At 55.9% G+C, this 25,476-nt stretch overlaps 2 protein-coding genes across 3 annotated transcripts; one reads left to right on the top strand and one right to left on the bottom strand.

Moving 5' to 3' along the window:
- Positions 1-1,878: 1,878 nt before the first annotated feature.
- PRDX6 (peroxiredoxin 6) lies at positions 1,879-10,827 on the bottom strand. Of its 2 annotated transcripts, none has more exons than XM_075937063.2 (5): positions 10,668-10,827; positions 5,583-5,739; positions 4,290-4,436; positions 3,414-3,560; positions 1,879-2,664 (listed from the first exon to the last, which is right to left on the bottom strand). In XM_075937063.2, the coding sequence occupies exons 1-5, from the start codon at positions 10,757-10,759 to the stop codon at positions 2,536-2,538; spliced, it is 672 nt and encodes a 223-aa protein (XP_075793178.1). In that variant the 5' UTR covers positions 10,760-10,827; the 3' UTR covers positions 1,879-2,535. The 2 variants fall into 2 exon arrangements, with proteins under 2 accessions (XP_075793178.1, XP_075793179.1); XM_075937064.2 differs by lacking the exon at positions 10,668-10,827 and adding an exon at positions 6,674-6,723.
- Positions 10,828-10,933: 106 nt separating this feature from the next.
- TADA1 (transcriptional adaptor 1) lies at positions 10,934-25,262 on the top strand. The gene is made up of 8 exons (XM_075937062.2): positions 10,934-11,121; positions 12,121-12,212; positions 12,661-12,726; positions 15,870-15,967; positions 18,140-18,349; positions 19,809-19,960; positions 23,309-23,471; positions 24,221-25,262. Exons 1-8 carry the CDS (start codon positions 11,048-11,050, stop codon positions 24,371-24,373), a joined length of 1,008 nt encoding a protein of 335 aa, XP_075793177.1. The 5' UTR covers positions 10,934-11,047; the 3' UTR covers positions 24,374-25,262.
- Positions 25,263-25,476: the final 214 nt, after the last annotated feature.

Raw genomic sequence — 25,476 nt, 5'->3', positions numbered from 1 at the left:
ACCTAGGTAAGTGCCTGTCTTGGCACCCCCACCCTGCCCCAGGTCACAGCCTCCTGCCAGACCCGGCACCCCTCCCTGGGCCTCGGCGCCCACACCACCACCATAGGAAGCTGCTGTCTTTGGCCACTTACAACATCTTGATGTGCCCCCCCATGGAAACTTGTCCCCCTCTGCCCTAGAGGGGCGCAGGTGGTGGCTGGGTGGGTCCCGCAGTCGACAGGCCAGGTGGGAGTGGCATAGAGACCATCTCAGCCGCCATGTCAGTTTCCTGGGGGCTGCTACCCACAAGCCCTGCCCACCTTGGGCTGGAGCGGGCAGTCTGGTACCCCCAGCTGGCTTGCCGGGGAGAGTCCAAGTACCGGTGTAACGCAGGGGCCCGGCGCGGGGGGAGGCAGGACCCCTGGCATTGCTGGAACTGTGCGCACAAAGCAGGCACCCAGCTGCACGGCCCCGTTGCCTAGAATTTTGCCCTTTAAAGAGTCAGAGTTAAGTATCAACACCCTCCGCCAGAGAAACACGGGTCATGCCATCGCCCCGAGCAGTGTCCAGGGACACCCCCCGCGGAAGGGACGTTGGTTAAAAGCAGGTTTCGCAGCTCTGGCCTAAGGCCCAGGCCAGCACCGGCTCTGCCTGCCGCAGACGCACCACCGTGGTGCACCACGCAGCCAACAAGCAGGTGCATGTTATGAGGCCGTGCAGCACCCGCGCCAGTTTGGCTCAGGTGCAGCCTGCACAGGGTGCAGCCCTGTTCCCATGCTGCGGCCCCCTGCCCCAGCTGGCAGACAGCTCCGATCAGGAAAAAGCCGTGCGCTCCACAGCTTGTCTGGCTCAGCGCTGGCCACCCGGGGCCGGCGCCTGCTTCTGAGTGAGCCCAGTGCTCCTGGAGCTCTCAGCCCCCCATGGCCGTGGCTGGAGAAGCAGCGTGGCGCCCCGGCTGGGCCCCCTTCCCCTCGGTGTGAGCGGACGGGGCGATTACCCGGGTGCACGGAAACGTTATGAAGGCCGGCTGCACAGAGCAGCTTGTAAAACACGAGGCAGGAAGAGCAGTTGGAGGCCCCGCGCCAGGCCAGGGCTCGGCCGAACAGTGAGGACTGGACACCAACAAGCCAGTCTCCGCAGGAGCCGTTAGGCCCCACCGGTAGGGCGGGAAGGAGCTGGCGCACGAAGCGCCCCAGTCCTTTAGAAGCAGCATTGGGGGCAGACCAGCAGGCTGCCATTCCCGTTGCTCGGTCTTTGCCCGGCCATCCTCCATCTGCAACAGGGGCAGCTGCGCTGATCTGGGCCTCCCAAGCATCCCGGCCACGAGGGGAGACTCCTGGCCCCGTTTCCTGCCTCTCCGCTTTGTGCCTGTGGCCCCTGGCACCAGCACAGGGCCATGAGAGGGGCCAGAGTAGGCCCCTGTCCCTGCCCCACCAGGGATGGCTGCTGGAAGAAAACTAACCGGGTTCTCTCTCAGAACTGGAATTTGAGGAGCACAAGCTGCCGTTGTTTCACAAACGCTCCCCCGAGGGCTTGACTTTGGCTCCTTTTCTCTTGTGTGCACAGCCAGGCGGCTCCGGCCTTTGGCACTTGTGGCTGGTGTTTGCCCTGGAGCTAGGCAGGCTGAGCCACCCCCCCTCCTTTGAACCTGGTTTCAGGGTCTCCCAAACACCAGTGGCTCCTGGGCCCACATACTGCACAGGGCCGGCCGTGCCCAGACAGGTACAAAGGGAAACGGGGCAAAGCTAAGAGAGGTGATTGAGAGGATGAGGCCACTGGGGGAGACAGCGAAGGAAGCAAATGCGGCCGTGCGGGGGGGCCGGCGCGTCTCCCTTGCACGTGTGCAGGGCTAACGGCGCACGCTGGCCCACGCAGGGGATACAACGCACCACACACCCCTCCGGTAATTGCTGCTTTACTCCCTCCAAAAAGCATGTCAGACAAGGATCTAAGCACAACCCCCAGGAGAAACAGTTTGCAAGGAAGCCCCACACCTCCATCTGCTCTGCAATGCTCTGGTAGCGCCGTGGCACTGGTGGGTTTAACATGGCAGTGATGAAAGGTGCAAAAGGCAGAGATAGGGCAGGCAGCTCGGACCAGGCCCGGGCTCCCCCCTCCGATCGGGCTGCTCACTCGCCAGTTCTCAGTCCGGCCATCCCTCCCGAGGAACCATTCGCAGGCGATCTCCTTGCAGGACCGGAGCTTCCTTCCGAGGCACAAAGCGCTCCCCCCGCCCCAACGCGAGAGAGGAGAGACCCGGGGGACACGCCGCCAGCACCACCGCAAACCCGTCCCCTCTGCCGCACGCTCGCGATTCCCACCAGGGAGACATTTCCGGTTGCTAGCTAAGAGGGGCAAGTGACTGACTGGGAATTTCACACCGCGCTGCTGCCGTCCGCCTGGTTTCAAGCGGACAATACAAGGCTGCGGATCACACGGCTTAAGCAGAACCAGCATTGGTTGGGACGCCAATCAACGAGCCACCCTCACTCCCTAGGCAGCCCCCCCGCCGCCGGGCTCTGCGCAAGCCGCGCGGTCCGCAGCCTGGCGCCAGCCCTACGGCTGTGGGGTGTAGCGGAGGTACTTCTTGCCCGACGGGAGCTCCTTGGTGAAGACGCCGTCAGGAAACATCTTTTTGGCCTCGTCATCCGGCATGCTGGGCACAACCATGACTCTGTCGCCACGCTGGGAAGAGGGGGAGAGTTCAGAGAAAGGGAGGGGCACGCCCCCGGGGCATATGGAGACGCCCCCTTCATCTCCCGCGGAGGGGAGAAGTTCAATAAAAACCCCAGTGTCTGAATTCTCTCTTGAAATCCCGCCCCCCAGCCTCAGGCCCAGGGCAGAGAAGAGAAAACGTTTGCCCTGGGGTTTCAGGGTAGCAGGGTGCCCGAAGCAGGATCGGCACGCTAAGGCCTCAGCCTCCCCTAGTCAAGCTAGAAGCAGCACTCCCTTCACGCTGCGCTCACGCCTCCCACGGCCAGGGTTGGGGACACGCCAGCCCGCTCGGGGACCGGAGCAAGCCCGAGGGACGCCAACCGCCAGAAGATCTCACGGACACGGCAGCCGAGTGCCGGATGCCTTATGGGAGAGACGGCCCCTTCCCCACGTTCTGCAGGCCAGAGTGCGCCTCGGTTTCCCCAGGAAAAGCTCTGGCAGCCGTACCATGGCTCTGACGCGGGTCACATAGGAGCACCAGAGCAGTCAGCGCCCGCCACAAGACAACACGGGCCTCCTCCCTCCTCAGATGGAAAATCCCACTGGACCGGCTAAGCACTGTTTAACCGGCTTGGTAAACCGTAATCGGGTGGGTGGTGCTGACCGGTTAACCAGGAATTCTCCCGGCCTGCATGTGCCGGGCTCAGGGAGTCTGCTGCCCAGCTTCACTGAACCCTAGGGCCAGGCCCTGGGGCTCTCAGGGCGCCAGAGAGCTTTACCTTCCAGTCCACCGGGGTGGCGACCTTGTTCTTCGCGGTCAGCTGCAGGGAATCCACCACTCTCAGGATCTCGTCGAAGTTCCGGCCAGTGGTCGCTGGGTAGAGGATGGAGAGTTTCAGCTTCTTATCTGGGCCAAACACAAACACCTGGAGAGCAGACGGAAGAGCCACTCTGGGAATCTGACAGACACGGAACCAGAACTGACCCGTAACGGTGCCAGACGGGGTTCCAGGACCGAGACGCCCTCATCCAGCTAGGACCCTGCTTCCTGCCAAGCAATCCCTGCACCACGATCCCACACTCCCCCCTGCCAGGAGGCAGGCCTGGGGCCCGGAGCAGTGCTATTTACATGGCCAGCACCACGCCAATTACAGCGAACGGACGCCTCTCGTGTAGAGGGAAGCCGCACCCACACGCACACGCAGGGGGAGGGGCCATCGGCTCTCATGCCACAGCTAGTATTGAGGAGTGTGGGTTATTTTACCGGGTGGTGCACTACTGCCTCGGCAGGTCTCTCCCGGGAAAGGGAAATTCCTGTCTTTACACGAGTGCTGGCGGGAGGAGACCGTCCCAAAACAGCGTTTAACATGCATCAGGGCCCTTCCCCCTCCACCCGTTTAATTCTGCCCCTTGCCCGTGGGAGACCCCGGCCAGGGCACGCTGCCCACTCCATCACGCTCAGTACGACAGGGCCACCCCACAACCCCAGGCTTCTGCTCCTCAGCCAGCATCCCAGCTGCAGGGGGCCCCTACTCAGGCCCAGAGGACGGGACTCACGGAGCGGCATTCCCCCACCTGGCTGCTGCACTGGGGTAGCGAGCTAATGCACACACGGCACCCCGGCTCTGCCACAACCCCCCGCAGCCTGTCCTCACCACCCGCGCCGTCAGGGGCATGCCCTCCTTGTCCCGCTCGTCGGGGTCCAACATGCCCAGCTGCACCGCGAGCTCCCGCTTGGCATCGGCAATGATGGGGAAGGGGAGCGTCTCCGTGGGTGGGTCACCGTTGTAGGCGTTGATGTCCTGGAGGAAGGGAGAGAAAGCGCGGGCGTGAGCCAGGCTCGCTGGAGTCTCGGCTGCCAGGGGAAAACATTCAGGACCAACTGCACCAGCAGCATCCCCGGCTTTCAACGTACGTAGCCAGGACAGAGGCGACGGAGACGCTCGGCTCCGGCTACCTTAGATTTCTGGATGGAGGATCCTCCGCGACCCAAGGTTTCGCCTAAGCCCGGTGCGGTAGCTACCCTTTGGGAGCGGCACGAGGGCCGAGGCGGAGGAACAAGGGCTAACCGTGCAAGAACTGCTCACTCCTACGGGCGCTGGCACAGGCGCCCTCTCCCAGCCGCCCCCACACTGGCTGGGCGCCCGTAAGAGCCTCACTGGAGCGTGCATGTGCCAATCCCGCCCTGGCGCAGTCAGGCGCCCGCAGAGCTCTGGCACGAGGGGTTTCCGGGGCGGGGAGAGCACTGCCTGGCTGCACAGAGGCTTGCCCTTGCACCCAGTCACACTCTGCTGGGGGCTTTCCTGCCCACTGGGGCTCAGGCTCCCCCTTTCCTCAGCACTGAGGCGCTCACACTGGTGCTCCAGGCCTACATCCCACCCCGCAGCTTCCCCCACGGGGCTCGAGCACCAGCATTGCTCCCCACTGTGTGTGTGGGGGGGAGGAGCTCCCAGTGCCTCCCGGGCCAGTCAGGCAGGCCAGAGCCGACCCACGGGGAGGAATCTGTTCCAGGCCCTGCCGCTCCCTTTCCCCGGGAGGCACAGTAAAGCATGGCCTGGGGCTCTTCCTCACAATCTATGAGCCCAAGCCCCTCTAGGCACTGGTGTGCAGGGGAACCTGGGGAGGGCCTTTCTGCTTCTCAGTTGGAGGCCGCCTCAGTGAGGGCTTTTTGTGGCCCAAATCCAAAAGGGTCCCCGCCCGGGCTGTACATGCACAGGGTGTTCCCCCCCCCCCCCCCCGCTCTGAGAGCACCTGTCAGTGCGGTGTACCCTACACCTAACCAATGGGCTTCCTATTTGGTCCACCTGTGTGGAATGAATTTTGTTGTGCGCACCAAAGCACATGCAGATGTGCACCACCCATAGAAACACATGCTGCCGGCTTTGCTCCTCCACAGGGTGGTATTTGAATCACACAGTTCCCTGCTGCCACCTCCTCACCCAACCTACCTTACACCAGGCGAGATGCTCGCTGACAGTATCGATAGAGAGGGCGATCATCTTCACATTGCGCTTGCTGAACTCAGGGGCCAGCTTTGCGGCCCGGCCCAGCTCCGTCGTGCACACGGGCGTGAAGTCCCGCGGGTGGGAGAAGAGGATGCCCCATCTGAAAGCGACCACAACAGGAGAGACACAGGGTGAGCCCAGGTTCTGACCAGGAATCTGCTAGATACACCAAGAAACGCCCAGCTGCCCGCAGTATGTAACACTCACTAGCCCCAGGAACAAAGGAGCAAGGAACTGTTGTTAGAGTCGCCGCCTTGGGGCTCCGTCATCGCAGGGGGCCTGGATGAAGCGAGACTTGCTGAACAGGGAGCCTGCCTCAGACCCACTGCGCCACCAACCGGGTGGGAGGTCAGATCCCAGCCCCCACCCTGAGCCAGTGCCCCACATCCCCCTCATATCCCAAACTCCTTCCTGCACCCCTAGCCCTGGCCCCCTCCCAGAGCCAACAAGCCAAATCCCCTCTTGTACCCCAACCCCTGCCCAAGGCTCAGCCCAGAGCCCCTTCCCACATCCCAACCCCTGCTCCAGGCAGTGAAAGGGAGAGTGGGGATGGAGTGAGCTGGGCAGGACCTGGCGGGGAGGGGGGGGGAGGGATCTTGGGTTTCCCTTAGAAAATGATGTAGGGCATAAAAAGGTTGGAGCCCTCCTCTCCCCCCCTTTTTACTCAGGGCTTGTCCTCAGTAGCTACTGAAATGCTTCACAAGTGAGGCTGGCATCTCTGAACCTCTTAGATGGGGAAACTGAGGCACCCAGCGGGGCTAGGACTTGTCCATGGTCACCAAGCAGGTCTGTGTCCCAGTACAGGGCGCCAGCTGGGGAAGGACCGTTTGAAAAGTGGCGCCAGAGCTCACCTGAGGAATGGGCATTACAACATCTCCCAGAGAAGAGGCGTCTCAGCATGACTCAGCGCCCGAAGGGGCATTTCTTCCCTTGGGACCTGGGATCTCATTCACAGCTAGAAGCTCAAGGCATGAGCCTGTGAATAATCCTCACCCCAAATATTTCCCAAAAGAACCTTCACCCAAAATACTTGCCCTGTGGCTTTTTCTCCTTTTCCCATAGCAGACATTAACACGCACTAGCCGTTGCAGCCTCCTCCGTACGGGAGCCGAGGAGCAGAGTTTACCCAGGCACAATACAAGCGCCAGTTTAGCTGGCATGGACCTATTACTGTGTAACCAGCTTGCTTGCCTCTGGCCTTGACGGGCTGGCAACTTCCATTCTCTGGTGCAAAGTTCACAGCTAACGTGCAAAGCCTGTGCAGCGTACAAGCACCACGGCCGAGCAGAGAGAAGGCAGAAAGTCTGCCAACTTCGGCTCCTTTAGACGTGTCCATTTTCAAAAGGCAGCAGGGGAGCAACACGCAATTAGAAGCAATTCCCGTGACTGCCCCCAGGCCCCCCCTTTGCTGCCGGAGCCGCGCAGAGCCAGGCTGGCTCTTGAGCAGCATGCCTCGGGCACTCCGGCGACAGGCTGCTCTCCCGTGGATCCGTGAGCCCAGACCATGCCTAACCCATCCCCTTCTGCGGGGCTGGGGCTCGTGCTGCCATCGGACGCTACCAGAGCACAGCACTCGGCCAGTGCCGGCCGTGATCACGGGGTTCTCAGCTCAGACCAAGGCTCATGATGGCTCCCTGCCCCAGAGGGAAGATTTCAGGATTTTACTATCCCCACTTCTAGATCTCCCACGTGCTCCCCTCTCGTAGCCCAGACCACCTGACACCAGGCACACGCACTGCCTCCAGCCCCGGAGCTCCTTATGTTGATACCACCAGCTGATCTGGGCAAACTGCCACCTTCCCACATCTGCTGTGTCATCCCCTCTCCTGTAAAACGCATTTCACATGACAGTTACTAGCCTGGCAGATGAACAGACACTGGACAAAGGGCACTGGAACCCACTGCCACGGCAGAGTCCCAGTCACGTTACTTTGGGGGCTAAGGCGCCTCCCTGCAGAGTCTGAAAGTGAACAGTCTTTCTACTTCCCCTTGGCGAAAGGGCGTATAAAAGGGCAGCTTTGTTATCAAGAGCCACAGTCTAATCTCATATCGTATAACAAAACCCTGCAATTCAACATGAAACCTTAGAGCCTGCTTACACAGGGCCAGAAATGACACACCCCACACTGGCTGGCTGAGGCTAGAAAGTGCTATCCTCAGATACGAGTTCAGGGCGGGTGCTGGGTGTTCCGGCAATGTGGGCTCTAGGGACGTGCGGAAGCATGTAAGTCGTTAACAGTGTAGTTGTGAAAGGAGGAACCGGCTGCTCTTTTGGGGTCTCAAGGGGCAGAGTCTGGCTGGAGGGCCAAACACTCCCTCTTCTTTGGGAACGGCTGCCTTCAGTCTGTTACGTCAGAGGGTAGCTTATTCAGAATGTTTTAAACTGGTGCAGCGTGTCACAGTTTGCGGGGGGGGGGGGGCACATTTTTCTGGCGTCTGTCCGAACAAAAGCTTTGCTTGTCCCCAGGATTAAAATGACTATGAATGTAATGTGAGCTGATAGAGTAACCTGTGCTCCAGAACTTCGCTAGACCCCAAAGTTGCAATATGCTGAATTATCCAAGCCAAAGTCTATTTAAGTGTTCTTATTTGGGGGGAGGAGGGGAAGAAGGAGGGGGTTGCACTAGTTTAATTAGAGCCACGTTTCTCAAACCGTGGGTCCCAACCCCCAGGGGGTTGCGAGCAACTTGGGGGGGAGGGGGTTGCAGTATCACAAAGTTTGAGCGCCCCTGAAATAGTGATGCAACTTCTCTTCAAAGACAAGTGCCTGAAATCAGCGAGGAAGACATGCATGCGTTTAAGGGTGAAGGCCAACATTTACAAGAGACCGGCATTGTTAAGTATTTCTCCACAGATGGAGCAGTGTGAAAAAGGAGCACAATCCTATTGGATAGGGGCATTTCACTCCTGGTGCCTACCGCGGGGCTTGTGGGCAGAACACCATTTCTTGCCAGTTCAACACCTATTTATTCCCAAGCCACTGTGCCTCCTTTTTGGGGGGTAAACGTGATGCCTTTCCTTGTGTTCTTACACATACTTGGGAAAGTTCTTATTTGGGTCTTGTTTTCACCACAGATAACCTCTTTGCCTAAGAGGAAACAATCGATAACTCACTCCTGTGTGACTTTCAACATGAACAGGTAAGGGAGACGACTCCTTCCTTTGAGTAATGACAATTCCAAATGTTTTTGTGTGTAGTAGAATTTAGGGGTGTAAATCCTGCTTAACCAATTAAATGGGGGTGGGCACGGCAGGGTTAATGCAGACCCCTCCCGCAACGGGCAGTTGCTCCAGCCCACCAGTTAACCCTTCTCATCCCTAATAAAATTAGCGACGAGGAGTCCTGTGGCACCTTATAGACTAACAGATGAATTGGAGCATAAGCTTTCGTGGGCAAAGACCCACTTCCTCAGATGCATCTGACGAAGTGGGTCTTTGCCCATGAAAGCTTGTGCTACAATTCATCTGTTAGTCTCTAAAGTGCCACAGGACTCCTTGTTGCTTTTGCAGATTCAGACTAACACAGCTACCCCTCGGATACTAATAAAACTAGGTCACTAGGCCTGTGTCTACATTACAAGCTAGAGCTGTGATTCCTGACACACATACATCCTTGCACTGCAAACTGAAATTGCAGTGCAGCTGCCAGCATGGGCTGCAGTGGTGCAAATTAGCTGGGCTGAGCACAACCCCCAGAGACACCTCCACGCTTCCCTGCCCACCCCGAGCTCTCGGTAGACTGTGTTTTGGAAGGGTTGCTCATCAGGAGACGCTTGTAAACTTCTCGCAAGCCTGAGGCATCAGCCCTCTGGCCAGTTGAGCTTTGGAGAAAGTCCAAGTCAAGCACGGAAACCTCCTCCCCGCCCCAGCATGGTCAGTGTAACAGTGACTGAGAAGAACCGGACTCATATGCGATGTGACAAATTTACCTACCCCACAAACACAAGGAACAGGCTGTGCAGAAAGAGTGACCTGCCAGGCCCCGGGTGCTAGTGGGAAGGAGACCTCTGACTCAGAGCAAGGCTGGTCTCCACAAGAGCAGAACTGGGCGCGGGCTGTGTGGGCTTTGGGCTGGTGCTGAGGGTCCCAGTGGCAATAGCCTGAGTGAGGACCGGGCTTCCATAGCCCACCTGCAGGCGTGGCCCTTTGGGTGCAGACAAGGCCGGGGCAGGGAGGAAGAGGCAGAGAACAGGCACGGCTGGGGGGTGTTGAATCAGTAATATGGTTCTTCCATGGTTAAGCGTCCGGTACCCAGAGCCCTCCCCACCCGCCCACCTCCCCTCGGTAGCGGGGCCGCAGGTGGGGCTCCCCGTCTTCCCGGAGGCAGGTAGAAAGCGGTGTGTCCGCGCTGGGGCAAAGTTGGGCCCCAGCTACCCCGCAGTCAGCCACGGCCCTGCCCCCCACGCAGGGGGCACCCCACCAGCGCGTCCCTCCCCTCCCAGTCCCGCAGCCCAACCCGGCCCGGTAACCCTGTGGGCGCTGTGAGAGACCAGACCCCCCCCCCCCCGCACAGACCAACCCCCCCCCGCCCGGTAACCCTGTGGGCGCTGTGAGAGACCAGACCCCCCCCGCACAGACCGACCCCCCCGCCCGGTAACCCTGTGGGCGCTGTGAGAGACCAGACCCCCCCCCCCCCGCACAGACCGACCCCCCCCCCCGGCCCGGTAACCCTGTGGGCGCTGTGAGAGACCAGACCCCCCCCGCACAGACCGACCCCCCCCCGGCCCGGTAACCCTGTGGGCGCTGAGACCAGACCCCCCCCCGCACAGACCGACCCCCCCCCCGGCCCGGTAACCCTGTGGGCGCTGTGAGAGACCAGACCCCCCCCCCCGCACAGACCGACCCCCCCCCGCCCGGTAACCCTGTGGGCGCTGAGACCAGACCCCCCCCCGCACAGACCGACCCCCCCCCGCCCGGTAACCCTGTGGGCGCTGAGACCAGACCCCCCCCCCCCGCCCGGTAACCCCGTGGGCGCTGTGAGAGACCAGACCCCCCCCGCACAGACCGACCCGCCCCCCCCGCACTCACGAGCCGCCCAGGAACTCGTGGAAGCGCACGCGCCCGTGCGTGGTGTCCGCCTCGAAGTCGGGGGCCAGGTCTCCCAGCAGCAGCCCGGGCATGGCGGCGTCTGGGGAGCGCGCGGGCTGCGCCTCACACAGCGCCTCGGGGCGGGGCCAGGCCGGGGGCGGGGCTCGGCCTGGCCAATCGGGAGACGGGGGCGGGGCAGACGGGTCCGTTCAACGAGCAGGGCAACGCGTGATCCCCACCCCCAGCCCAGCGACGGCGGGACACCACGTGACCGGAAGAAGCGGCGCGGCCGGGCGCTGCGAAACCCAGGACTACGCAGGCGGCGGAAGTGACGCGGCACGCACGCGCACCCGTTGACGCAGAGCGGCGCGGAGGGAGCCATGGCGACCTACGTGAGCGAGCTGGAGGCGGCCAAGAAGAACCTGAGCGAGGCGCTGGGCGAGAACGTGAAGCAGTGAGTGTGGCCCGGCCCCCCCCGGCCCGCGGGCCTGCCCCCCCCGCGCCCCCCGGCCCGCGGGCCTGCCTCCCCTGAAACCCCGGCCCGCGGGCCTGCGCCCCCCTGCGCCCCCCGGCCCGCGGGCCTGCCTCCCCTGAAACCCGGGCCTGCGCCCCCCGGCCCGCGGGCCTGTCCCCCCTCTGCCCCCCCGGCTCGTCTCCCGCCTCGGCCCGGGCCCGGGGGCAGCGCGCGGGAGCCGAGCGGCGGCGGACCCGTCATGCTCGGGGGGTGGGTAACGGGCTCCCCCCGGGCTCGCACGTGCGCACCGTGACACCGGCCTCGCGCCCCCCCCCCCCCCCGGGGCGGGTGGCAAATCCCGGCCCGCAGGGTCCTTCTCAAGATGTGCAGAGGTCTCGCAAATCATGAGTGATGGAGAAATCGACTGGGGAGTTCAGTTACTGCTTTCTGGAACGCAAGCAGTACAGATCACCCAGTGCAATTAATAGGCACTAGGTTGAAAACAGCCATCAGGGAGCAGGACTTCACACAGTGCATAGACAGCTGGTGAGGCTCGTTGCCAGGGAATGTTGTGAAGGCCAACATTTTAACAGGGTTCATAAGAAACCACAGAAGTTCCTGGAGGATCCATTTATCCGTGGCTATTAGCCAAGGTCATCTGGGTGTCCATAAACTTCTGACTGCCAACAGTCAGGGCTGGAAGATGGGGGATGATTTACTTGAAAATTTTTCTGCTTTGTTCCCTTTGAAACATCTGGCACTAGCTGCTATTGGAAGTTAACTGTTTTTTGGCATTTACGGCTGGGTGGGAACTAGGGAGGAACGGACATTATATTAAAACACTGCTTCATATTAGATTTTTCTGAAATATATAAAAAAAAGCTACATGTTGGACTTGAACTACATGACTGTCCATTTAAGAAATGGGAAGCAAGAAATAGCTTTAGTAGGCAAAACAGTGTTCTTTACGGGGCATAATGTTTTCTCTCCTATGCACAGATACTGGGCAAACTTGAAACTTTGGTTCAAGCAAAAGATCAGTAAAGAAGAGTTTGATCTGGAAGCTCGCAGACTCCTCACCCAAGACAATGGTAAGAGACAGTCCCCTGGGAGAGCTCCTTTTTCTCTGCATCTCAGATTTCCCCAGAATACCAAATTCTGGGTTAGTCGCTGTTTGCTACAGAACAATGCAGCCACGTGAAGTGTGACTCCACAACTCTGTCTGCTCCTCTGGAACGTACTGTACTTACTGCCTCTTGGGCCACATAGCTACTGTTGAGATGAGAATCTTCCCTTTATGGCTCCTAATTTCATATAGAGGCAAAAAAGTTTGTCTAATAAATTAACTGGGGGTGTCCTCAACCAGGGGAACAAATGGGAAAACATGGTTGTGGGAAGTGTAAACACAATCACTTGATGGGGTAGCTTTAAGTAGCTGCTTTTGGATTGTGTCTGCCATTTTGCTAATGTGAGTCTCAGTCTTCAAATACCATTTTCTCTCCTGGTATCTCTGTGAGTCAATGGTCTTTCTTTTCACAGTCCATTCTCACAATGATTTCCTCCTGGCCATTCTCACCCGGTGCCAAATCTTGGTTTCTGCACCAGGTAAGTGAACAAAAGATCATATGGCATACCTTTGGGACGCGTTTGTGGTGGGCTTTGTTTTTAAGCTATATGCTGTGACTTATGTGCTCTCAAATTGCATGCTCTCCCTTGCTATGGCTTGCGTGCCGTATGACACTGAGAACCCTGATTGCCGCTCTTAGTTACGACTGTGGAATAAATATGATCATCTTCGTTACAAAACGAGCATTTCACACGCTTAACTACAGACTAGTGCCCTGCAATTCCAAGAAGGGGACCCAGGTTTGATTTCTTGTCTCCTGTTGCTTTGGCTGTGAGTTCGACAAGGCACAGTGCTCTGTAGGGCTGAGGTTTTGCTCCATGTTCTCCAGCGATCTGTGAGAATGGCGGCAGACTCTAAAAGAAACCGGGCCTTGTGTCAGACCAATGGGAACTGAGCCAGGGAGGGAGGCAGCACTTAGAGACATTTTTTTTCCTCCTGTCTTGCCTTCAGAATAGAGGGGAGGGTGGGAAGCAGTTGGTTGTGAAGTTTTTAATTAAAATGTCGCCAGTGACTTGCACATTCTTCTGGTAAGCCCTTGCAGCTGCTATCACATTATGTGTGGTGCTGCACCTGTTTGTGGTGTCTTGCGAGTTTCAGTGTTGCTGATATCAGAATGTATCTTGGAAGGCTGGGCCAGAAAATTAGCCAGAAGGCCTCTTAAGAGAGAGTGTTTCAAACTGCGAATTAGAGCATGAATTTGAGACTGCTATGAGGTTCAGGGACTAGTATGTTAGAGTCTTGTGCGGAGCCAGCTGTATCATTTATGCTGACTGTGTAGTACACTGTAACCTGGCTAATCAGGTACCAAAATCTGTCCATGTAACCTTTGCTGCTTCTCTCTTGATTTTTTTTTTTTTTTTTGCATTGGGTTGGCTGCAGCAAATACACTGCATGTGATTTGTTTTGTAACCAAACCTCTGAATAAATCTGGACAGCGTGTACGGCAGACTGACCATCCTTTCCAACGGGTCACGGCAGTGCCTGGGATTGGGCTGTTCTGGTTCCATTCCCAGGAGCGGCACAGCTCTGGCGGTCGGGGAGCTTGGCTCCTGGTCAGACACCTAAATGTCTGGCCAGATTTTCAGTAAGGGCTTGGAGCACTCAGCACCTCCTGCTGAGAACAATTATAATGTCACTTCCCAGGAGTGAAGTGAGGATAAATCCATAAAAAGTCGGGAGCACTTGGATCTTACAGCAATGGGTTCTGTGAAGCCCTCGTCAGACAAGGCATCACACAAAGTCTCTTTTCAATAAAAATCACACTAGAGCCGCTCACGTTGGGTTTCATGTTGGTGATTTCAGGGGAGGTTTGTGTTAGACACCTGAGAGTACTAAGCTTGTGGAAATTGCTTGTTTCAGTGTTTTTGTTCCCAGGGAGACTTCAGAAAAGTTAGCTGCCTTTTTGCTTTCCTATTCTGAGGGGCTGCCTCCTGAAGTGTTTCACTAATCCCACCTTTTATAGAGACCAAGTTCTTTTTCAGTGCTCTTGGGCTGACAAAGCCTTGGACCTGTATTCGTCTACACCTCACACTATGAATTATATCCGAGTTGGTAATCTGTTTTGATTCAAGGGCCAGTCTGACCATGTTCCATTTGTCTCCAAAGAAAGAGAGGGGGGGGGGGGGTGGAGAAAGGAATAAAGCAACAATGGAAAACAGAAGATGATGCTCAGAGATTCTCCTAACCCTGTGTCTGTCTTCTGGCCAAGAGACTAAAATACTGAAAAGCAAAGAAATAAGCATTTAGTACGGGTGGGTTCTTTTCTGAAACGCATCCTTGAAGGCTCATCTCTCATAATACCTGTCTTTCCCTTTCTACTCTTGCTGATGTAGAATGTGCGCTGGGAAATCTCACAAGCCTGGAGAGAAGCAGCGCTTTCCTCTTTCTCCACTTGTTGCCTTTGCTCACAAGGCTAGAAACTGGCTAGCTCCACAATGGATTGGTTCCCACTGTTCCCCCCCAGTATCGTCTCCGCAGTGCCACCTGGCCCCCCCCTTGCCGCTGCTGCCTCTATTGCGCCACTGCTGTGGACATGGGCTACTGGACCCAGTGCGAGCCAGGACTAAGCAAGCCCGACCCAGTCCCGGTTCATACGGGGTCCGGGACCTACCCCCACCACTGCTCTGCAGTTGAAATATAGTAAGGGGCGGGCAGGCAGCCCAGCTCTTACATTTAAACTGCAGAGCCGCAGCAGGAGCACCTTCCCTATCAACTCATCGTTTAGTCGATACAACATACAGACGGTACAATTTGTACTTAAAAGAAGTACTCGGGATCGTTTTCAGAGGGATAAGGCAACACGCCACATTTATTGATCTCACGTAGAGTAATCAATACTTATCATATGCATATGATATATGTCACTCATGCGTGCACACACACACAAGCACACACACACGCGCACACACGCACACACACACACGCGCACACACGCACACACACACACGCGCACACACGCACACAAGCACACTCCGTCTTGCTCTTGTTACCAACAAGTTGCTCCCCTTAACTTCACTGGCCAGGTGAGTTAGATGGGGGAGGGGTGGAGCCGGGCTTCTGCCGATCCGGATCAATGCTCCGATGGTGACAAGACGAAACCCGGGGCCCTCTGCAAGACACCTCACTTTTATAGCAGCTTCCTTCTTTTATGCAAATATATCCCAGATTCAAAATCTGGGTCTGTGTCCATTGGTCCCTTTGTGCTGCTTCTCTCGGGTGTTGTCTGTTCAGAGAGGGGGTTTTCCAAAGAAGGTGCCTGCTTCCAATCCCCAAGGCTGTCAGTATGTCTGCTCTTCTTTCTTCAGCCCACTTGACACCTTGGGTCTGGCTTCCACTCCCTCTTCAACTGGTGTAGCTGTCTGCGAAAAAAGCACAGTATAGTTCAGATAACTTCCCTCTGAAGTAATAGAATATTGCTCAGCTACATGGTGGTAGTAGGTGAGAGTGTATAGTAGAAAGGGTACGTGCATTCCAGTTGGAAAGGGTGGACGTGCTCTTCAGAGGTGTCAGAACTGTGTGGTTTCGTCTGATTTTTGAGTTGCATGAACTTAATTATATTGACTCCAAATTGGAGTGACCTCCCCCCGCCCCACACACACTTCCCCTTCTCTCCTATTTTCAGAGGGCCCTGGGCCTCTGCCATGGACAGGGGGCTCTGCGACTAAACCTGGAAAGCCCAAAGGAAAGAAGAAGTTTTCTTCAGTTCGGCAGAAGTTTGATGTAAGTTTTTATTCCGCAAAGGGTCTTGGCGCTGCTAACTGCTCCAGGTAGGAAGAGCTGGCAGCCTGTGTGCGTGTTAGCGGCTTGGCCGAGACACTTCGTTCCAGCAGAGCCTTTTGCAGTAAAGCGGTAAGTACTAAAGTGAGCGAAGGTCGCTGTTCCACATGATCGAGTTACCCAGAGTGACTTGCTGTGTGAGTGAGGCTGGCTGGGCTACCCTATGGAAGTAGAATAATGGGTAAAAATTGCTATAGCGATTCAGACAATATTTCTTCCTCTTCCCCCAGTTTTGGCTGAGACGCTACCAGCAGCTTCTCAGTGGATTTTTTTTTTCTGTGCTAAGTGAGGATGTGAATCTGATTAATGGAGAAATGTGTATGTTTGGGGGTGGACTTAAAACTTGCTTTGTTTATTTAAAAAAAAAAAAAAAAAAAAAAACTCTGACAAGGTGAGGTCACAGAAAACCTCCCGGGGTGCTGACTCGGCCACTGCCGCTCGCCTTCCTGCTCTCCTCACCACCCGGTCCTGCTGGGCCAGCTCCCTGGTCTCCCCCAGCCAAGGCCCGAGCTGAGATCCCTGCCCCACTGAGAAGCAGCACAGACACTGAACCTCTTCAGGTTCAAGGAGAGTGCAATATTGGGCCCAGCTTCCTGGGATCCCACTCCTCAAATGGGATCAAAGCCCCCAGTGAATTACCTGGGTAGCAATGAAAGAGAGAATGTACACGCTGGTTGCTCCTCCAGGTAACAATTATTTACACTGGGCTTGATAGAAAATAAAAGTGGTTTTATTAAATAGGAGCGGCAGGATTTGAGTGTAATAGGTGAGCACAGGCAGGGCAAAGTAGGTTACAAATCAAAAGACACAAAACCGCTTGGCCTAATTCGACACCTCTCACGCACACACTTGAAACCCACGAAGTATTCCCCACTCCATAGGTCTAACTTCACACACACACAAATGATACCTACATCAAAATAAGATAAACAGGACCAGCGGCTCATGCCGCGAAGATCGATGGGTTACATGAAATAATTTGCTCAAAGCACTTTGAGTTATGTATATTCGTAAGCCCATTTTGTAAAGCTTGGGGGGGCCCAGTCACAATCTCTACTGTAGAGGTGGATTTTTTTCAGGAGTCTACGGCTGTGCAGTGCTATCTTGAGGTTTTGTCAGGACAGGGTTATTTACAAGATGGAAAGTGAATAATTCCACTAGAGTGAAGGCCTTGGTGATGGCCAGCTGTCAGTCAAACCCTGCTGAGAGAGGAGAATTCTGGTAATGCTCCGCTCAGGGCCACCTGTCTGCTGCAAGGAGGGAAGGGGAAAAGAAGTCTCTTCTTCTCTCTCCCTCATACTTTTCCCTGCCCCATAAATAACTTATGTGCCTGTCCCTGCTATTAGTATTCCTGAGTAGCATGAAGCTGACACGCTTTCACTGCTACCCAGGAAGGTCCCGGTAACAGCTGTAAAACTACCGGATTTCATGTCAATTCCACTTGGCTTCTGCTTTCCAAAGCCGTTTGTTCTCTGTTTGCAGAATCTGCTACCACTAAATGAAAGCGGAAGTCCTCAAAATTAGCAGAACAGCTTCCCACTCATGTGTGGTGATCGTTGTTTTTCTGTCTGATTTAAATAAATATTAGTTAGATTTATGGTTATTCTTTATGGGTGTTTATAAAGCTTTTATAACTCCCTCAATCCACGGATGTCTTTACAAACTCTAGTTTAAACATATGATATTTTGGGATGATGGACGAACAGCTGTATCACAGCATGCAGCAATGTTCAGGGGGAAAGGTTAGATGAACTGACATGTTGTGGTAACTGTTGGTCCCAGGATATTGGAGAGACAAGGAGGGGAAGGGAATATATTTTATTGGACCAGCTTGTGATAGTGAGACCAACTTTCAAGTTCCATGTGGCTTCAAAGTTTCTGTCATCAGCAGGAGTGGGTCCCACTAAAGCTATTCCCTCCATTCACCTTATCTCAGGGAAATGCAGCGTATGTAGAATAACCACATTTGGAACTCGACTGAGCTGCCATGCTTAAATCCCTGCCTTTTTAATTGACCCAGGACATTCTGTACCTCAGTTTCTCATCTTCCCCGAAAGCTGGACCCGAGCACGGGAATTAGTAATGCTGAAATGACAAGTGTCGTTTGTCTGACAGCACCGATTCCAGCCTCAGAACCCACTGTCGGGAGCCCAGCAGTTTGTGGCAAAGGACCCACAAGAAGATGACGATTTGAAGCTGTGTGCGCATACCATGATGCTTCCGACGCGGGGCCAGCTGGAAGGAAGGATGATAGTGACGGCCTATGAGCACGGGCTGGACAATGTCACCGAAGAGGCAGTGACGGCTATTGTCTATGCCGTGCAGGTTAGTAGGGCCTGCCGCTGACAGGGCTTTTGTGTGTGGTGTATGGCGGGGCAGAGCGAGGGGGGAACTGGCTTCCCTCTCTTTGCAGGTGGCTTAGAGAATCCAGGCTGTGTGTTTCACCCAAATTGGCACCAGCAGTTATTCCTGCAGTGCTGCAGCTCAGAGTCAAGGATCTTGGCTTCCTGCACATGTGCGGTTTGCAGATGCTCCGAGTGAAACACGACAGGCCCAGTGTGAGGCTGCTTTTGAAAAGGCAAACCATTCCTCTGGTGTGCGATGGATTTCTAAAGCGGCCGTGCGTTGCTAGCATTGGGTTGTACTTCAGATTTCTGTCCAGGGCCCTTTCGAACAGTCGCTTTTTAGGCACGCCGGGCGGTTGCCAAACTTGTCTTCTCTTGGGGCTGAAGCCTGGTGGCTAAATCACAGAGTGGCTGAACCTGAAGTGCTGATTACATGTCATTCCTGTGTCTTCTGTGTGAGTCTGAGCATCTGACCAGCCCACCCAATGCAAGCAGCTACTGAGAGCGTGTGCTTCGGGGGACTCGCTCAGATTCAGAGGCCTGTCCCAGCTCCACATCCGGCAGTACGACCAGATGTGGGAGCAACTTTCTGCTTGTCCCTTCCATGCCTGCACCCCCTTTCCTCCCAGCAGCGACACCGCCGAAGTGAGGCCAGCCGTTAATTAAAGCAGAGTGCCGCCTTCAGAACAGCTTTCCATGCAGCGTTCCCATGCACCGCTTGGGGCAGAGTGTGAAACCCTTTCTTGCCCTCTACACAGTGCACTTGTCTGTGGCGGGAATTTCCTGACATTTAAGAGACACTTTTAAAGTTGGCACTGGGAGATCTCAAATTAGAGCTGTACGTTTCCATTCCCAGGCAAGGGTGCACAGTACTGTTCACTGGGTGGCTTGTGCTTTGTGTACAAACAGGGTGATGACATTGACACCACTCCTGCTCCCTTGAGGCAGGCTTCATGCAAAATGTGATATCCTCCTGGTTTGTAGGAACAGGAAGGGAAACACATGAGCACGTGCTAGCAAGTAAATCAGCACACTGGCTTTGTTTTGAATGGCTTGCCCTTCCGAGGAACTGGGATTTTTTTTGGGTGGTTTAGCTGGTGGGTTTTTTGTTTTTGTTTTTTCAAGGCTATCTTGATTTTTGCAGCTCCAGGTAAAGAAACCCAGTCACTACAAAGTGCATCCTTTTCCAGATATGTGAGGCAGGGGGCTGCTATTGAACGCTCTTCCTATAAACTGTTGCCGGGTTGTGCCTCTGGTAACGGAAGCTATTCATACAAGATTCCACCTGTTAATAGCTAATTATTCATTTTACTGTGTCTTTGTACGTGAGCGAAGTCGTTTGGGATGTCCTGACTGCCACAGCACCCAGGTGGAAAGGGATAAACTGGCCTATGTGACAACACTGCAAACGATGCTAACGGTCTGGTGTGTCCTTGCAGAATCACCTTAAGGATATCCTGGCATCGGTCGTATCCCGGAGGAAAGCCTATCGCCTGAGAGACGGCCATTTCAAATATGCCTTTGGAAGCAACGTGAACCCCCAGCCTTACCTGAAGAACAGTGTCGTTGCCTACAATAATCTAATTGAGGGGTAAGTGAGCTGACGCGGCACTACTTCAGCATAGACGCAGCAGCTGGGGTAGGAGACTGAGCCTGCAGCTGATCCATTTAAAAAACAAAATCTCTGGGGGAAACATAGTGGTAATATTCCGAAAGGGCAGATACTGGAGAACTATCCCTACTGGGTGGAGAAGGACAGGGGCTTAGCACAAGTGCCTTGGTGAGAAGTCTGTGCCTCTCCCCAACATCCTCACCTGCTAGGAAGACACTGGAACACGTGGGCGCTCCCTCTAGATTGTCGGAGGGACTCCGTTTTTCTTCTAAGCCTCTGGTTAGCAGGGCCGGCGTGTGGAGTTGGTTTCTCCGCACAAGGCCTGGGCCCTACAAATAAGCATGCTGGCCTTGCTTGTTGATAGGCATGTGCTTTATCTGAAGCACAGACTCTGGCTGCTGGAAGGGAGAAGGAGCTTTCACCGGGGTACCGATGAAATGAGAATGCCCCCAGCAAGCACAGCGAGGAGCCCTTCCCTGCTCTCCTGGCAGCTGCCACCGAGAGGTCCATGCCACTTCTGCAGCCTCTTTGGTGCCGTCTGCCTTTGTTGCAGCCTGTAGCTCTCCCAGACGGCCCCGGTGCGGAACTGACAAAGGTGCTGGCCCACGGTGACTGCAGGACTGTTTTGTCAGCAGTAAAATGATCAGCAGTTATGCTGATTTGAGTCTCCTGCTGCTGCCTCTCGGGAATGCCAGGAGCAACAGCGACAGGTACCTGGCGCATGTCTGCGAGTTTCAGAAGGCTGCATAGTTGCTTCTGGAAGGTTATCGTCCCTGCATAGGCAGTGCTGTTTTGAAGGTGGCTTTGGTTTGCATGAAAGAGTAAATTCGGCAGAAATTCTGTGTGTTGCGCTCATGCTTCTCCCACTATCCTGCCCCCTCGCTCTGGGGAAAATTTCCAGCTCTTGCTGGCAAATGGATTTTTCAAGATCTAATAATGCAGTGCGTGTCTGGGGTACCTCTCACAGCCCTTGCTGGGCATTAACGCCAAGGGAAGAGAGGACAGGCCGTTCCTGGAGACATTTCAGGTTAGAGGGAGGGGGTAATGTCCTGAATTCTGTTTTAGGACTAATTACATAGTGGTTCCAGGGTACAGGCTTGATGCCCTATCTCCACAACATCCTGTCACAAGCCCATTGTTGGCACGCGCAGACCTCAGTGATGGCGCCAGGCCAGGTTTTTTGCCCTCAAGAGCCCGTGCGAGCTGCACAGACCAGCGTCTCCAGGTACAGTCATACACAGGGCTCGACAAATAAAGCAATCTACTCGCCCTTGGCGACCCAGAAGAGCCGGGTTCGTGTGATCTGCGCATGCGCGGATCGCCGGACAGTGCGGCTGGCAAGCGGGGCTCACCGAGCGGGTGATACACACTTGCCAAGTGGCAAGGGCTCAGTTAGCAGTAGGACTTTCTGTTGCCCCCTGATGCTGTTTTGGGGTCCCTTGCCTCATCCCTTGTGTATCTGGGATAAACAACGTACATACCAGTGCTAATCCGATCAGAATGGATGTGGCGTGTCAGTACCATCTCTGCATCCATTTTGTCTTCTTTCTCTCATCACTGTCTGAGGAGGTAGCTCATGAAAGCTTATGCTCTAGTTCCCTAATAAACGTGTTATTCTTTAAAATGCTGCTGGACAAATTAACCCAGCTGCCCCTCGGATATCACCTTGTGTGTTTTGTGACATGCTGGTTAGCTCCCCTTGTCCCTTTCTCACGGTGTTTCAGACAAAATATCCATATTGATCACTGCTGTCCCATTGTCTTATCCCGTGCTAGGTTGGGGTGTCCTTGCGTGAGCCTGCTGTGATGTGTTTATCTATTGGTGGTGGGTTGTAGCAATGCTAGTAGGAGCTGTGCAGCGTTCATGTACAGACACTGTATTTACAGGCATTTGCTTCAGCACATCACCTGACTTCAGTTCCCAGCCTTTGGCTCAGACCTCTGGTCTTGCTCTGGGCTCTCTCCGACAGTTTGTGATGGCAGAGCGACTGGAGCTGCCGGGGGGCAAGCCAGGGGCAGTAACTCACTTTGTCCTACCCTCCTGGAGGGGGCCGGGCCGGGCCGGTAGTTCAGAAAGATGAGGCGTGGAATTGGTCAGTTATTCCATTCAAAAGCGTTTGTGAGAGACTGAGCATCCAGCGAGGGGGCCGGGGACGGACTGAGCATCCGGCGAGGGGGCCGGGGACGGACTGAGCATCCGGCGAGGGGGCCGGGGACGGACTGAGCATCCGGCAAGGGGGTTATATTCCGTTTTGCCTGCCTGCCTCCCTCTGCACTGTGGGATCTGCACAGTCACATGACTAGCATCTAGCACATGTCTCTCTCTTCTTCTCTCCCTGGGAAAGTAACGCGAAGGCCTGTCCAGTACTTCCTGTGCTTGTTTCCTCTCTGCTGTGCTCTGTGCTTTTCGCTGGGCGAGTCAATAGAGTCCTTAAATCCTGTGCAAATGTGTTCCGTGTTCTCCGGCTGCCCCGGGCAGAGCTTGGTGTCTGCAGAGGATCGCTCTAGCCTCGTGGTGGAAAGCGCCACCGTGCCTTGGGGACAGGGGCCGTTCCAAAGGCGGGTCCTCTGGGACCCCAAACTGCTTTGGTTTGCTTCCCTTCTGATTGCTCAGCTGTTTGGCTTTTGTTCTGCTGCCCATGGGGAGGAAGGGGCCAAAACATTTTCCATCTTGGCCAGCAAACGGGCCAGGGTGGCTGTGGCTTCGCCCAGCTGTTGTTCCGGAGCCGTAGGTGATCTTTTGGGGTTTATTTTTGGCACTTTTTAGACAAGATGGTGGTGGTTCCTGCCTTGTCTCTGCCAGACGCAGGGCCCCATGGGCTCCTTGACATTTTCAGCCCGAGATAACAAGGGCTTTTAATAGCTAATCTCCAGAGCACATCTTGAAATGCAAACAGCAGCCCACTGTGCAGCAGTAAGCAGGCTGCCTGGCTGTCAGAAAGCTGGGAGCTCAGCAAGCCTTCTCGGGCGCCTTTGCCGTTGGAGACTTGCAGTCGATACCCGGGTTTATCAGCGCATGTTTGTTTGTAGTTGGTTGCACCTCTCGCCTAGTGTGGGCACAGCCTGGCATCGTGGCCCTGGAGGAGTGCCAGTGGCCTGTCTGCAGTGAAGGGACCACGGTAAACGTGACGAATGCTGGCTCCACTTTCGCTGGCTCCCTTGTGAAAGCCAAGGGCTGGTTGAACTAGTGCAGCGTTGGGACGTGGACAGGGCCGCAGCCAGCGCTGAGTGGAGAATCGTGTTCAGGAGCCAAGCTGCTGCTCTGCTATTTCCCAAAGCGGGTGCTTTCTTGTTAACTGGCATCTCTTTACTGTCCCTCTCATTACAGCCCTCCCGCCTGCCTGGCACCTTCTGCGGGTCAGAATCTAGCTTCCCACCCCGCTCCTGACGATGCGGAGCAGCAGGCTGCTCTCCTCCTGGCGTGTTCGGGGGACACTTTGCCAGCTACTCTCCCTCCAGTCAACATGTACGACCTGTTTGAGGCGTTACAGGTAACGTCCCATCCATTGTGGCCTGGCGTGGGGAGAAGCTCTTCTGAGCAGAGTGCTAGGCAGAGCCGACCCTGTCTGATCTGTCGTATGTACTTGGAGATTGGCCTATTGTCCCTCCTCCCCACTGCCTGATTAAAACAGGCCATTTCCTTGTCTGCTCCTTAAAGCTGTGGCTATACGTGGAGCTGCCCAGAATTTTTGGCAGGGACTCTGGATTGGCCCCGCCAGCTAGGTAAATATTACCATGTAGCTGTGAGCACATCATGTGTTAGGTCACAGGTCCGCCCTCTGGGTTGTGCACAAGTCACAAGTGCTCACAGCCTCCCTCCCTGCATTCGATTGCTGCAGGCTTGGGCAGAAGTCCAGCAGACTGAGTTGCCACATAGATCCCTCTTTTCTTCATGTCCATGCTGGTACTTGGTACCTGCTGGGCTGCCCAGCCGGTCCATCCCTGGCTTTGCATGGCTTGGGGCCGTAGACCAAGCGTTCTCAGCAGGACTCTGGAATCGGCTTTCCTTAAGTGCATGTGGTGAGGACGGTTTCCCAAGGCTTGTCCTGAGTGGGTGGCTTGAGGGCAGGTGGTCTCGTGGGCGTGAGTGCTGGCAAGCTAGAAACACGGCGCCACGCCAACCTTCGTGTTGCCCCGAGGACCTCGGGCAGGCTTATCGTAGAACTAGAGAAATGGGGGGCGCAGGCGTGGCCGTGTCTGGCTGCCAGTGGTTTCTAACGAGCACCCCATGCCCCCCCAGGTGCACAGAGAAGTTGTTCCAGCACATACCGTCTACGCTCTAAACATCGAGAGAATCGTCATGAAGCTTTGGCATCCAAACCACGAGGAGCTGCAGCAAGACAAAATCCATCGCCAGCGCCTGGCAGCAAAGGAGGGGCTGCTACCGTGCTAGTGTTAGCGTGGCCGGCGCCAGGCGAGCTGTCATTTCGTAGACGCGGCAGCGGCGGGGGTCTCCTCGGCTTTGCGGTGCTGAAAACGGTCGCAAATCTTGCCTCGTCGTGTCAGCATTTCAGACAGAAATGTGTAATGTGCATGAGCTTTCCCTATGGAAACGTGCCCGAGGTAGTTTACCGTGAAGCCATGGTCCGGCCAGCTCTGGGTTACTCTGACCGACCGCCGCTGCATTTGAAAGGGAACGGAAGTTCGACTGGCAGGAGAGGGAACTATTTAGTTTCAAGGAGACTAGGCAATGCTTTGGGTTAGTGGCTGTGAGGGAGCTGTCTGGCAGTGCAAGGACTGTCCCTCGTGATGGTCGGTGACTGTTCGGCTTGCAGCCTGAACCACTGCGCTGAAAATCCAGGTGAAGGAACATGCCGGTGACAAAGTGCTTCCCTTTGGTGGTGCTCGGCCTTCCCAGGGAAGGGGTGAAATCCCTTCCCACGGCCACAGTGGCTGTCTGCATCCTCGCTTGCTTGCCCACTCATCGGCAGCAGGGGGAGCCCCAAGCCTGCCAGTGTCCGATGGTGGAGCTGTGGGTATCACAGCTGGAGAGCTAGCTGGAAAGAAATGGGGATGTTGCAGGTGTCAGAGGTGTTGGGCTGGGCTTCGGGGGAGTCAGGATGCGGATGGTGCTGAATAGCTCCCCCAGTTAGACCCCACTGTGGGATGGGCAGACTCCTGCCCTGGCTCCTCCTCTGCCCTGCAGTGGTACAAAGTGCCAGGCGCCGGGCAGGGCAGCTGCAGAGTTAAAGGCACTGAAACCTGCCCTGCTCTGGCACATACCCGCCCTGCCTACGCCTGGTCACAGGGCAGCTGCAGAGTTAAAGGCACTGAAACCTGCCCTGCTCTGGCACATACCCGCCCTGCCTACGCCTGGTCACAGGGCAGTTTGCTCTCACAGGCTACCTCTGGAGCAAGAGGCAGCCTCTCTGGGAGCCAATAGGAGGAGGAATATCCAGCGCACTCGCCATCAGATGGGTCGCCGTCTCCACGGCTGCTAGCGACTGCCGCAGTACGCAGTGACACCAGCCTGCCAGGGCCCTGAGTCGGAGGAAT

This window comes from Pelodiscus sinensis, chromosome 9, assembly GCF_052426305.1.
Source record: "Pelodiscus sinensis isolate ZL-2025 chromosome 9, ASM5242630v1, whole genome shotgun sequence".
Lineage (NCBI taxonomy): Eukaryota > Metazoa > Chordata > Testudines > Trionychidae > Pelodiscus > Pelodiscus sinensis.
Note: the sequence above shows the minus strand (reverse complement) of the source record. Positions and strands in the feature narration are given on the sequence as shown.